This window comes from Rhineura floridana, chromosome 19 (genome assembly GCF_030035675.1).
Source record: "Rhineura floridana isolate rRhiFlo1 chromosome 19, rRhiFlo1.hap2, whole genome shotgun sequence".
Classification (NCBI taxonomy): domain Eukaryota; kingdom Metazoa; phylum Chordata; class Lepidosauria; order Squamata; family Rhineuridae; genus Rhineura; species Rhineura floridana.
In genome coordinates, this window is record NC_084498.1 from 5669088 (window position 1) to 5682655 (window position 13568).

The window sequence follows — 13568 nt, forward strand, 5'->3', positions numbered from 1 at the left end:
TTAAAATGCACTGGGAACAAATACTAGAGGAAATTAAGAAAACCATGGGATATGAATGGCCAAAGGACCCATTAATGGTATTATTTGGCTAGGTTAAGAAAGAAGTTGCTCAAGAAGACCAAGACATCATTATTCATATACTAGCTGCAGCGTGTATGACAACAGCACAAGCATGGGAAAAGTCAACGATTCCTAAACGATAGATTTGCGAACAAGGGTCTGGGACATTTTTTGCACAAATTGTCAAATTAACTTCATTAGGGTAAGACATTGCAGGCAGCATGGCAACCGCTTTATTGAAAAGTGGTGCTTCTTCGTCTCTTGTTGGAATGAAAAAATGAATGATCCAGTAAATCCTTACATCCTGCTACGCAAAATGAAGAACCTGCTGTGGTGCGAAATTACAATAATATAATAACACTAAAATATGACCAAGCAAATAGATAAAAACAAATAATGAAAATACAAATATATCAGTATAAATGTCTATGTACATTTGAATAAGAGACATTCTCACACAACCTAAATAGCCATGGGAGCAAATGTGTGTTTGTGTATATATTATCTTTTTAATATAGTATTTTCTGGGTGTTTTTTCTTTTTAAAGGTAAGACATGCTAAGGGGGGCTTTAGGGATCAATCCTGACTTTCTAGCTAGACTGTGAGTGCCTGGACTTGTGACCATCCATCTTCATGATAAAAATCTGCATTTATGCAGCCCATTTAGCAGGCCTTCATCACATTTTGGATCCCAGTGTCCCTCTGAGATGCTCAGTGCAGCAGCATTTCTGGGGGTTCAAGCAGAGTTTAAGGCAGCGTTCTATGCTTACGTCAGACCATTGGTCCATCTAGCTTTGTATTGTCGACACTGACTGGCAGCGGCTCTCCAAGGTTTCAAGCAGAGAGGCTTTCCCAGCCTTACCTGAATATGCCGGGGATTGAACCAGGACCTTGTGCATGCAAAGCAGGCGCTCTTGCCACTGAGCCACAACCCTTCTATCACACGGGTCCATTTAGTCCCAACTTCCTGCTTTCAAAAGTGCCTAGTTCGTTGCCTCTGGGAAGTCTTACAAGCAGGACAATAACCTCCTCCTGCTGTTTGTCCCAGTGCCTGATATTCAGAGGTATACTACCTCTGCAGCTGGAAGCTCCATCCAGCTCTCATGGCTAATAACGGTCAATAGACCTTCTCTGTGAATTCATTGAATCGCCTTTTGAAGCCATCTAAGGGATGCCTGTGGAGTTTTCTTTCAAAAAGCACCTGTGATAAAAAAAAGTATCCTCCCAGATGCCAACCGAATCCTTTTTTGTGAGTTTTATTTGTTTTAGCCCAGTGAATGTAAAAAAGCTGCTTCCCCGGATCAGTTTTGTGTGCCCATACAGAGTTTTTGTTGAAAACCAAAAAGTAGTCAAGGTGCTTTTTTTCACTTCAGCCAATGGAAAGTATTGGGGCTCTTCTTCTTCTTCTTCTTCTTCTTCTTCTTCTCCTTCTTCTCCTTCTTCTCCTTCTTCTTCTTCTTCTTCTTCTTCTTCTTCTTCTTCTTCTATTATTATTATTATTATTATTATTATTTATTGATGATGATAATGATTACCTATCCTTCACCCTAAGGTCCTGGAGTGGGTCACAGCAGTTTAAAATACAACATTAAAAACAGTTTAAAACTAGTTACAATCACAAGACTAGGGTGGATCTTAAAAATATATATCTCGAGTGTTAAATAGGGTAAAGATCTTCAGCATACAATGAAAACTGTATAGTGAAGGTGCCAGAGGAGAGGGGGGCTCCACAACTTAGGGGCTGCCCTTTGCCGGGCCACCCCCCAAACTTCCAAGGGCAGGGGAACTGCCAAAAGCACCCCCTTTGCTGATCTCAACACCTGAGAAGGTCCATAGGGAAGGAGGCGGTCTTTCACATATTTGAGACCTAAGTCGTTTAGGGCTTTAATGCTAGGGGTGAGAACCTTAAATTGGTCCCAGAAACTGAACTGGCAACCAATGCAGCTGTTTTAAAACATGGGTTATAAGATCCAAATGGAATCTGGCCGCTGCGTTTTGGACCAGTTAGAGTTTCCGAGTAGACTTCAAGGACAGCCCCACATAGAGCGCATTGCAGTAATCCAGTCTGGGTTCCCATGACCAAGTAATTGCTGTGCAAAAGGCCCAGAGCTGTAAACGGGCCACTGGGCCACCTGAGCCTCCAGAGGCAGCTCTGACTCCTATGAATGTCTCAGGGTGCTTTATGCTCCAGAGAAGCAGAATTAAGTTCTCTTAACTTCTCACATGTAGGCGAGGATGGGGACCCTGTGGCCCTCCAGATACTGTTGGACTAAAGCTTCCATTGCCCCTGACCATTTCCCATGGGAGCTGGGAGTCCAACATTATCTGGAGGACCACAGGGTCCCCACCCCTAGGCTAGATCCTTTCAGTCCTGCATCCTGCTTATGTAAGTACCCAATTGGTTGCCTTTGGGAAGCCTACAAGCAGGGTGCTGTCCCTCACCTGCTCTTTGTCCCTAGCACCTGATATTGCAAGGTATACTGCCTCTACAGCTGGATGTTCCATTCAGAAATTACATTTGTTTTGGGGACATTTTAGTACCACAAGCCTGATTCCAATGTACTCTGGTGTAGTGAAATGCCTCCCCCTCGCCAACTACCAAAAGATATTCGTCTTGAGGTAGTAAAATGTTTCCCAAAAACTTTCCTCTTTCAACAAGCCTTTTAAGACCTATCCCAGTCTGCGTCTGTGTTAGAATTGCTTGTTAATATGTGTTTTTGTAATAATATGTTTTTAACCCTTTTTAAAAAGATGTTTTTAAAGCTTTTTTTCAAAAATGTTTTTAATGTTGTTTTCTTTTAATGTATTTTAAGGTCTGTTTTTATGATGTTTTAAAGTATTTTTAGCGTTTCTGTTTTCCGCCCTGGGCTCCTGCTGGGAGGAAGGGCGGGATATAAATCAAATAATAAATAAATAATAAAAAGCCATCAACCTAAGGTTCTTTTTAAAAAAATCCTGTTTAAGAAGATTAAATAGGCTCCATAAATAATTCTAACTGGCCAGCTGAGATTGATCCTGCAAAACAATAACGGTGCTTTGAGAACAGCATAAACTTTGTTTATCTTGCTTATCTGGCATGAACGTTAGCAAATTGGACTAAAACTCAAGTGCTGGATGCGGGCCTCTGGGCCATTTCTGATCAATGGGGTGCATTATGAGTTGGCCTGCAAAGGGGTTTGTTTCCTGTCTGTTAAATTGTTATGTTACAGTGCAGCACAATCCGGCCTATGTAACTCCTGTTGAATTCAATGGGGCTTACTCCCAGGTAAGCGTGGCTTGGATTGCAGCCGGAGTCCCCTGCGCTGCGGCCTTACAGGTCTTGCATGCGGATTTGACCGTGCCCCTGAAATCGACACATGATCTGGAGGAGGGGGGCCTTTTCCAGATCCTGACTCTGCAGGCAGAACAGCACCTTCTGACAGCTGGCCTTGCTCTGTGGCTAAGAGTGGCAGCTGTGAGCTGGGGAAAGTCCCCACTTTGAATCGTCTCAGCCACAAAATCACAAGCCCTGGAATGGAAATGAAGCCTCAGGAAATAGACTCGGTGGGGAGGGACTCTCGGTGATAGAGCACCTGCTTGGCATGGAGAAAGCCCCAAAATCAATGTTAGATGTCTCCAGGTTCATCAAATCATACAATAGTAGAGTTGGAAGGGGCCTATAAGGCCATCCAGTCCAGCCCCCTGCTCAATGCAGGAATCCAAATCAAAGCATTCCCGACAGATGGCTGTCCAGCTGCCTCTTGAAGGCCTCCAGTGTCGGAGAGCCCACTACCTCTCTAGGTAATTGGTTCCATTGTCGTATGGCTCTTAACAGTTAGGAAGTTTTTCCTGATGTCCAGTCGAAATCTGGCTTGCTGCAACTTGAGCCCCTTATTCTGTCTCCTGCATTCTGGGATGATCGAGAAGAGATCCCGGCCCTCCTCTGTGTGACAACCTTTCATGAAGAGTGCTGTTATATCTCCCCTCAGTCTTCTCCAGGCTAAACATGCCCAGTTCTTTCAGTCTCTCCTCATAGGACTTTGTGTCCAGTCCCCTGAGGTTGGGGAAGAGCTTCCAGGCAGTGAGGGCAACACTGACTTGGTATACAGCTGCTTCCTAGGAGATCTGGTAACTGCTGCTACACACTGCCTCCAGTTGCTGAGAAACGTGTGGATGCGCTCGTTTCCTGCTTGGGCGCTCCTGCAGGCATCTGGCTAGCCACTGTGTGGACAGGACCTTGGATTAGATGGGCCTTTGCATCTGTTTTTAACATGTAAAAGTCTTTGTCCCCTTACTTTTCCAGCACCATCTGTGCTGTCACCCGCCGTTATTGAAATTTAGAGATGTTCCTTTGCACAGAGACCCTTGCCCCGCATTACGCTGTAAAGCACCAAGTGATGGTGGTGTAGGTTGTACTGGTAATAATGTGAGCCTGGCGTTTGCCCTGGAAGGGCCCCCTCCGAGGCAGCGTACAATCATTACAAGCACAACTAATACAAAATATAACAATAAAAACAGAGAGGTACTTCACACACCCCCGTTTTCCCATAAGCAAAATGCCCTCATAGGAGGGGAACAGTGAATTAAAATCAACCGAAAGGCTGTCGGGGAGATGAACATGCCAGTAGAAGAGCTCTTTCTATTTCTCTCTCTGGAAGTAAATAACTTAAAGTCATCCTAGACCAGCCCCCCCCAACCCTTTTCAGCCTTGGGGGCACATTTGGAAGTCTAAGAAATTGAGGGGGGAATCTCTATGAACAGTGCAAATTGAGGCACATTTCACAAAATTGCTGGGGTTTTTTGATGAAAAATGTATGCGCTTAGTGTGAGGGAGGTGCAAAGAGCTGCACGATGATGGTGAAGGACTGTAGCTCTTTGGCAGAGCATTTACCTTGCATGCAAAAGGTCCAAGTTCAATCCCTGACGTCTCTAGGTAGGGCTGGGAGGGACCCTCTGTCTGAAATCTTGGGGAGCTGCTGGCAGTCAATATAGACAATACTGGGCTAGGTAGACCAAGAGTCCGACTCAGTGTCAGGCAGCTTCCTATGCTTTCCCTGTGTGAAGAAAACCTGTTTGGCCCCTCTGATGATCTGAGGGAGCTGCTTTCTACTGAGCTCCACCGTTGGCCCGTTGTTTTACCCAGTCTCTAACAGAAGCCTTTTCAAGGCCTCATCTTTAGGGATCTCTCCTAACCCTCGTACCCAAGACCCTTTCAACTGGAGGCGTCGGGGCTTGAATGTAAGACTTTCTGCGTTCTGCAAAGCAGGAGCTCAACCCTTGAGCCACATCCCGTCTCTCAGACTTTGCCCATTTCAGCCTTAAGGGCTAGAAACTTGCTTTTAAAGGGGAGAAGAGGGCAATTCTGAGAAAGGTGAATTCTGTACACGATACTGAATTCTGCCCTCGTGTGGTGTGATAATGGAATTGCAGAAGACATGCATGTCATGGTCAGAAGAACTGATCTCCACAAGGAGCAGCTGTGTGTAGGACAAATAGCAAAGCCTAGGGCATCAGGGCAGGAGGTCATCCCCATAACACCTCTGCTTAACTGAATGGCAGTTCTGAAGCATCCTCTTCAACCATGAAGACTAGGAACCTGCTGGCTGGTTTTGTTGTTTCAAACACAGCTCAGATGGCCCTTGATTATTCCGAGGGTTTCTTCAGAAGTTTTCAATCCCTGATCTGGTAATGGCTGAACAGGGAAGCAGGTATAATTTCTCATTCAGGCCAAACATTAAAAAAAAAGTCTCTTGAACTCTGAGGACCCTTTTTTCATAATCTATTTTATTTTTTATTTATTTATTTATTTATTAAATTTATTAGTCGCCCATCTGGCTGGTTGTCCAGCCACTCTGGGCGACGTACAAGATAAAAAACAATACATTAAAATGTTAAAATTTAAAATCATAACAGTAAAAACCTAACCCACCCCAAAAGCCTGCCTGAAGAGCCAGGTCTTCAAGGCCCGGCGGAAGCTCATCATAGAAGGGGCATGGCGGAGATCATTTGGGAGAGAGTTCCACAGGGTGGGGGCCACTATTGAAAAAGTCCTCTCTCTAGTCCTCACCAGTCTAGCTGTTTTAACCGGTGGGGTCGAGAGAAGGTCTTCTGAGGCTGATCTTGTTGAGCGGCATCCCTGACGATGCTGGAGGCGCTCCTTCAGATAGACTGGGCTAAAACTGTGTAGGGTTTTAAAGGTCAAAACCAACACCTTGAATTGGGCCCGGTAAACAACCGGTAGCCAGTGCAACTCCTTCAGCACTGGAGTGATGTGATCTTGCCTGCGGCTGCCTTTAATCAGACGAGCCGCCACATTCTGTACCAAGTGCAGCTTCCGGACCATTTTCAAGGGTAACCCCACATAGAGCGCATTACAGTAGTCTAGGCGAGAGGTGACCAGGGCATGTACCACCGGTGGGAGCAGATGGTTGGGAAGGTAGGGGCGCAGCCTCCGTATCAGATGGAGTTGATACAGCGCCGCCCGGCTCACAGCCGAGACTTGAGCCTCCATGGACAGCTGGGAGTCAAGAATGACCCCCAGGCTGCGGACCTGGTCTTTCAGGGGCAATCGTACCCCATTGAGCACCAGGTCCACATCCCCCAGCCTTCCCTTGTCTCCCACAAACAGTACCTCGGTTTTGTCAGGGTTCAGCTTCAGCTTATTCCTTCTCATCCAGCCACTCACTGACTCCAGGCACTTGGACAGGGTTTCTACAGCCAACCTTGGTGAAGATTTAAATGAGAGATAGAGCTGCATGTCATCCGCATACTGATGACATTGCAGCCCAAATCTCCTGATGATTGCCCCCAGCGGCTTTATATAGATGTTGAACAGCATCAGGGAGAGGATGGAACCCTGTGGCACCCCACAAGTGACAGGCCAAGGATCCGAGACCTCATCCTCCAATGCCACTCTTTGGTACCTACCAGAGAGGAAGGAATGGAACCACTGCAATACAGTGCCCCCCATGCCTAACCTCTTCAGGCGGTCCAAGAGGATAACGTGGTCAACGGTATCGAAAGCCGCTGAGAGATCAAGGAGGACAAGGAAGGTGCATTCGCCCCTATCCCATGCCCTCCTCATATCATCTACCAAGGCGACCAAGGCTGTTTCAGTCCCATGTCCAGGCCTGAAGCCCGATTGAAATGGATCCAGATAATCCTTTTCCTCCAAGTGCGCTTGCAACTGCTTTGCCACCACCCGCTCAACCGCCTTGCCTAAGAATGGCAAATTTGAGACTGGGCGAAAGTTGTTCAGATCTTGGGGATCCAAGGAGGGCTTCTTTAAGATTGGTTTTATTACTGCCTCCTTGAGCGCTGATGGCATTACTCCCTCTTCGAGAGATGTATTTACCACCATCTTGATCCCCTCACCCAGTCTATCTTTGCAGCTCATAATGAGCCATGATGGGCAAGGATCGAGTAAGCAAGTGGTTGGCTTTAAGGTTGAAAGCACCTTGTTCACTTCATCAGATGGAAGAAGCTGGAACCGATCCCACATCACCAGAGCACCACTGGTCACCTCTGGCTCGCTCACTGTGTCCACAGCGCACAGAATAGCACTCTTAATACGATCGATTTTCTCTGCAGTGTTTAGCAAACTCGTCACAGGAGGCCTTAGCATGTTTCATTGGTTCCGAATTATTTTAATAATCTATTATTTTGTAATGCCATTCCTTGGAGGAAGTTCATCTGTGCCGTTATCAGCTTGTGATGCTCTCAAGGTTTTTCTCTTGCAGAGTGTTTCTATAGGGTGATGCCCATTTGAGCAGCAGCCATGTCGATGTACCTGAAGCATTTCACCGTTGTGGGAGACGATCCCGCCCAGTGGAACAATGACTACAAGAAATGGGAGGAAGAGGAGACAGAGGAGGAAGCCAAGACACCAGAGATAGCAATTAAAGTCGATTCTGCCCCCAGGTCCCTGACCTTCCGGGAGGTGATGAAAAAGCTGTTCCAGTCGCACAAATTTCAGGTACGGGGGAGAGTTTTTCAGACTTCTGTTGCTTTATGCTCTGAGGTCTGTTTCACAAACTGGAAGGTGTGGCATTGCAGCTCAATGGACCACATTCTGGGCTGACCAGATCAAGTGACATGATCTGAAGGGACATAACGTGGCCGCCTTGCTAATGCTAAGCTGCTCTGGGCATGTGAACATAGCAAGCAGCTGTCTAGACCAGTTCTACTCTGACTGGCAGCCTCTCTCCATGGTCTTGGGTAGAAAAGGGTTGTTTGAATCTCCTGCTACTTAAAATGATTTTTCTAGAAATGGGGGAGGGGTTTGAACCAGGGACCTCCTGCATACAAAACAGGTGCTTTCCCTCTGAGCTGTGGCCCCATCTGGGTCAGTGCTTGGATGGGAGATTGCCTGGCATATCCACCTTGAGTTCTACTTGGTATTTCTGAATGAAAAAAAGTGTGCTGAAGTTAGAATTTCCATGTGTGTAAATATATATATCGCAATGGAGTACAGTAGGGCTCCGCTTTACAGCGCTTCGCTTTATTTTTATTTATTATCATTATTTTTACTCCGCCCTTTTTCCAAAACTGGAACTCATGGTGGCTTCCAGATAAAAGCACACATATAATTAAAAACATACAAAAGTCTAGATTAAAATCAAATTAAACAATTTACAGTATTAAAACCATTCATACATACAGTTAAAATAATTCAAACTCAGTTTAAAATAATACAATTAGGCAACAGCAATGCAGCACCCTTCAAGACCTGTCCTTAACAGCTTTCAGTTCCAAAGGCTTGTTGAAATAAAAAAGTCTTTGCTTGCCGACGGAAGGACTGCAAGGAGGGGGCCTTTCTTGCTTCCCTAGGAAGGGAGTTCCAAAGCCTCGGGGCAGCCACCGAAAAGGCCCTATCTCGCATCCCCACTAGTCATGCTTGTGAGGACGTAGGTATTGAGAGAAGGGCCTCTCCTGAGGATCTCAGGGCCCGGGCAGGCTCATATAGGGAGATACGGTCTGACAGATAGCCTGGACCTAAGCCATATAGGGCTTTATAGGTCATCACCAGCACTTTGAATTGTGTCCGGAAACAGAGTGGCAACCAGTGGAGCTTTTGTAACAGGGGAGTCGTATGGTTAGCGATTCACTAATGCGGCGGCTTTCAATTAGGATAAGTCCCCGCATTAAGGTGCTTGTTCTGCTTTTACGGCAGGTTTTTTCCGTCGCGTGCCATTTTGATGTCATTTTCGTGCGACGCGCCCCATTTTTATTTATTTATTTATTTATTATTAAATTTGTTAGTCGCCCATCTGGCTGGTTGTCCAGCCACTCTGGGCGACGTACAAGATAAAACAGTATATAAAACAATATCATCAATGGGTTCATAAAACATTATCATCAATGGGTTCCGCTTTACAGCAATTTCCGCTTTACGGCGGCAGTCCGGAACAGAACCTGCCGTATAAGCAGGGCCTGCCTGTACAGCCATGCAGCTTTCATTCAGGGAACCACTACTAACTAACAGAACAAAGATGGGAAGAGAAGGTAGGAAAGGGGGGAGAAAAGCCTGCAAAAACAACAAACTCCTGAGAGGAGGAATCAGCAAAGGGAATAATAGATTGCCTTTTTGTCTATCACCCCCCCCCCCTCACTGATTCAGGTCACTAGTAACATGCATTGGTGTTTTACTCTCAACAGCCGAATCTAGAAATCTAGATTGTGCATTGCAGGGGTCACCAGCCTTTTTGAGCCAGTGGGCACATTTTGAATTTTGGGAAGGTGCTGTGGGCACCAGTCCCAAAATGGCTGCCTTGGGGGTGTAGCACACTACAAAATAGCTGCCACATCTGAAAGAGCAGAAAAAGGGATCACAGAATGGTGTGGACACACTCCTGCATCAACTAACTGTTGGTCACTGCCACGCTCAGATGCTTTTTGCCTCTCTCCTCTACTCAGGAGAGGAAAGGTGGTGAGTGTTCAGTGCTGGCATCAAATGAAATGTGGCCATGGGGCGTGTTCAATGCTGGAAGAACTGAGCAATCATGAGCTGAGCAAGAATAAGTTTCTCATTTTGAGGCTATATTTACTGACTCCTAGGGATGGGGAAGACATTCGATTCAGTTTGCATTTATTTCTTATTTATCTAAGGCATTTATATACAACTTTTCAGGTGGAGCTCACCAAGTGGTTTACATTTATTTATTTATAAAAGACTTTTATTTATTTATTTATAGACTTGCCTCTGCTCCCAGGCATTTTAACATGTGTTTTTAAATTGCTTTTTAAAAATGTGCTTTTAAATTTGTATATTTGTCTTTAATGTTTTTAATTGTTGTAAACCACCCAGAGAGCTTCGGCTATGGGGCGGTATACAAATGCAATAAATAAATAAATAAATAAAATGCCGCTATTCTTTTTTTTTTTTAAGCCAAAGCGGTTTACATGTATAAACACAGAACAAAACCCTATACAAATTTAAAATCAGAAATCAATTAACTAACCATTGTAGAAAGATATTGCCTCAATGGCCTGCATAAGCCTGGTGATATAGAGTTTTTAGAAGGCATTTAAAAATCAGAATAGAAGGTGCCTGCTGAATCTCTGTTGGTAGAGCATTCTACAGGACTGGGCTTGTTGTTATTATATGCCTTCAAGTCGATTACGACTTATGGCGACCCTATGAATCAGTGACCTCCCAGAGCATCTGTCATGAACCACCCTGTTCAGATCTTGTAAGTTCAGGTCTGTGGCTTCCTTTATGGAATCAATCCATCTCTTGTTTGGCCTTCCTCTTTTTCTACTCCCTGCTGTTTTTCCCAGCATTATTATCTTTTCTATTGAATCATGTCTTCTCATGATGTGTCCAAAGTAGGATAACCTCAGTTTCATTATTTTAGCTTCTAGTGATAGTTCTGGTTTAATTTGTTCTAAAACACCATGGTGTTCGCAAAGCTGTCCTCCAACACCACATTTCAAAAGAGTTTATTTTTCTCCTATCCATTTTTTTTCATTGTCCAACTTTCAAATGACACTAAAGACTCAATTTCATGTTGTTCTCAAATGAGCCTCGCCAACTCAGAGGATGACCAATGATGCTCCTGAAGATGATCTCAGCAATCGAGTTGGGAGATAAGGGTTCAGGTGGTCCCTAAGATACCCTGGACCTAAGTGTTTCAGGTCTTTGTAAATTAATGCAATTTAAAACTGTAGCTATCAAATTCTCTCTTCCTGAAAAAATATGAGAAGCCTTCCTTCAAAATTTGCCCGTATCTGAATTTTGCAGTGCTGTTCCCCAGTGGTTACAAAAATGCATAGGAGAAAGTGTGCATAAAAATGAACATATTAGTGGAAATAACATACAAAAATGCATTATATTAGGAGAAATGTTATACTGTACGTTGGAAGAAATTCTCACAAAAATGCTGGAAGAATTTTCATGAGGATTTTTTTCAAATTATAAATTGTTGTAGAAATGTGGAGAACTGAATTTCAGCTTGGAAAACTAAGGCCACATCCACACCAGAGGTTTATTCCACTTTTAACAGTACTGGTTTCCCCCAAAGAATTCTGGGAAGTGTAGTTTGTGAAGGGTGCTGAGAGTTGTTAGGAGACTCCGGTTCCCGTGACAGAGCTCCAGTGGCCAGAGTGGTTGAACAGGCAGCCGCTCTTCCAAGAGAATTCTGGGAATTGTTGCTCTGTGAGGGGAGTAACGGTCTCCTAACAATTCTCAGCACCCTTCACAAACTACGCGTCCCAGGATTCTATGGGGCAAGAAGCCATGACTGTTTAAAGTGGAACAAATGTCTGGTGTGGATGTGGCCTGAGAGGAAACTGAAACTGACAGAACATTCTGTTCCTACTGAGACCTTTTGTGGGTGCATAGGAGGTGTTGGGTGGCACCACTATGGGATTGTTTCCAAGACAACACAACATCAGACAAGACAGAACAGCAGAAGGACAACCTAGAACTTGAGCTAAGCACTAAGGACATGGAACACCACCACCATTATATTAATAGTGTAGTGTATATATAAACAACTCCACCAACCAAGGCGGAGGTGGTACAATGTTCCACATCCTTAGCACTCAGCTAAAGTTCTATGTCTTGTCCTCAGTGTTGTTGGGTTCTCACCCATATGGAGCATCCAGATTCGAAGGCAAAGGTGTGGAGCCAGTAGCTAGGGTTAAATTGGTGACTAATAGTAGCCAAGCCCCACCACCAAGAAGAGCAAGTGCCTCCACTGAACTAGGGGTCCCTGAATATCACATGGACTTTTATTGTAACAACAAATCTTTTCTAGCCCAGTTACTCCAGAATGCCACAAGAATGTCTGGAGTGTCAGTAAGACACAGTTGCCCTTGGACAATATTCAGATACCTCTTCTGGCTCTGGATATTAGAAAATCAAGACCTCAAGAGGTGCCACTCCAAGCTGTAAGGACACCTCTGCCATGTCACTGTAGGAAAGGGGAGGAGTTTCTGCCTGGAAAAAGAGGGGAATTTCTGTCTGTAGTGGCTCAGTATAAGGTGGCAAAGCCTAGACATCATGCCCTAATCCCCTGGAAGGTAATCAGTTGTTGCTAGGAATGTGCAGGTGTTGTTGAATCCAGGACCCACCCCACCCCAATCCAGGCCTGTTTTGCAGCAAGGCCCTGTTTCAAGCTGGGCCAAAAGGGGAATTCTGAGTCAGAAAGTAGCTCATCAAGAAGCGAAACTCGCTGTCTTTAGGGACAGGGTCTGAGGTTAACTGGGCCCTCGGAGCCTCTCCGTGATACGGAGGTTAAGAGCAGTGCAGCTGCTAAGGCAGTAAGACATTTGATTTGGCCAACAGCAGGAGAAGGGACAGGTGAAAAGCAACTAGAATGTGCAGGTGTGTTTTCATATAACAATAAGGTACAAATGCCAGTGAGTGTGCCTGTGAAACAGCTTCCCTGTTGGATCCCTTTGGCTTAGCAGGCTACTGTGAAGAAACCGGCTTCCATGTTGGAAGGTGGCTTGACTGAGTGTTCTACATAGCCCTGGGTGTCCCCAGGTAAAGAAGCCCAATGGAGAGTTGAGGATCCTGTGTACAGTTCTGGTCACCTCGCCTCAAAAAGGATATTGTGCAGATGGACAAGTCTCCAAAAAGTGAAACCAAAATGATTAAAGGGGGGTGGATCAACTCCCCTGTGAGGAAAGGCTGCAACATTTGGGGCTTTTTAGTTTAGAGAAAGGATAAGCGATAGTAATAAATAATAATAAAAGTGTATAAAATTATGCATGGTGTGGAGAGACTGGGTGGAGAAAAGTTTTTCTCCCTCTGTTGCAATGCTAGAGCCCAGCGGGGGTCATCCGATGAAGCTGAATGTTGGGAGATTCAGACCAGACCAGAGAAAGGACTTCTTCACACAGCCCATAGTTAAAATATGGAATTTGCCACCACAAGAAGGTAGTGATGGCCACCAACCTGGATGGCTCTGAAAGAGGATTAGACCAATTCATGCTCTATCTCCACTGCTGGATGCCTCTGAATCAGAGCTTGGGAAAGTGACTTTTTTAAAACTACATCTCCCATCAGCCCCAGCCAGCAT

General features: G+C 45.0%; 1 protein-coding gene across 3 annotated transcripts in view; it reads left to right on the top strand.

The window, feature by feature from the left end:
- Positions 1 to 13568, top strand: part of HVCN1 (hydrogen voltage gated channel 1) — a 36151-nt gene that overhangs the window by 14706 nt on the left and 7877 nt on the right. For all 3 annotated transcript variants that reach the window (XM_061602587.1, XM_061602588.1, XM_061602586.1), the window contains one exon: positions 7779 to 8014. In XM_061602587.1, coding sequence (XP_061458571.1) covers positions 7817 to 8014 — 198 coding nt within the window. In that variant the 5' untranslated portion in view covers positions 7779 to 7816. The remainder of the gene's footprint in view (positions 1 to 7778; positions 8015 to 13568) is intronic.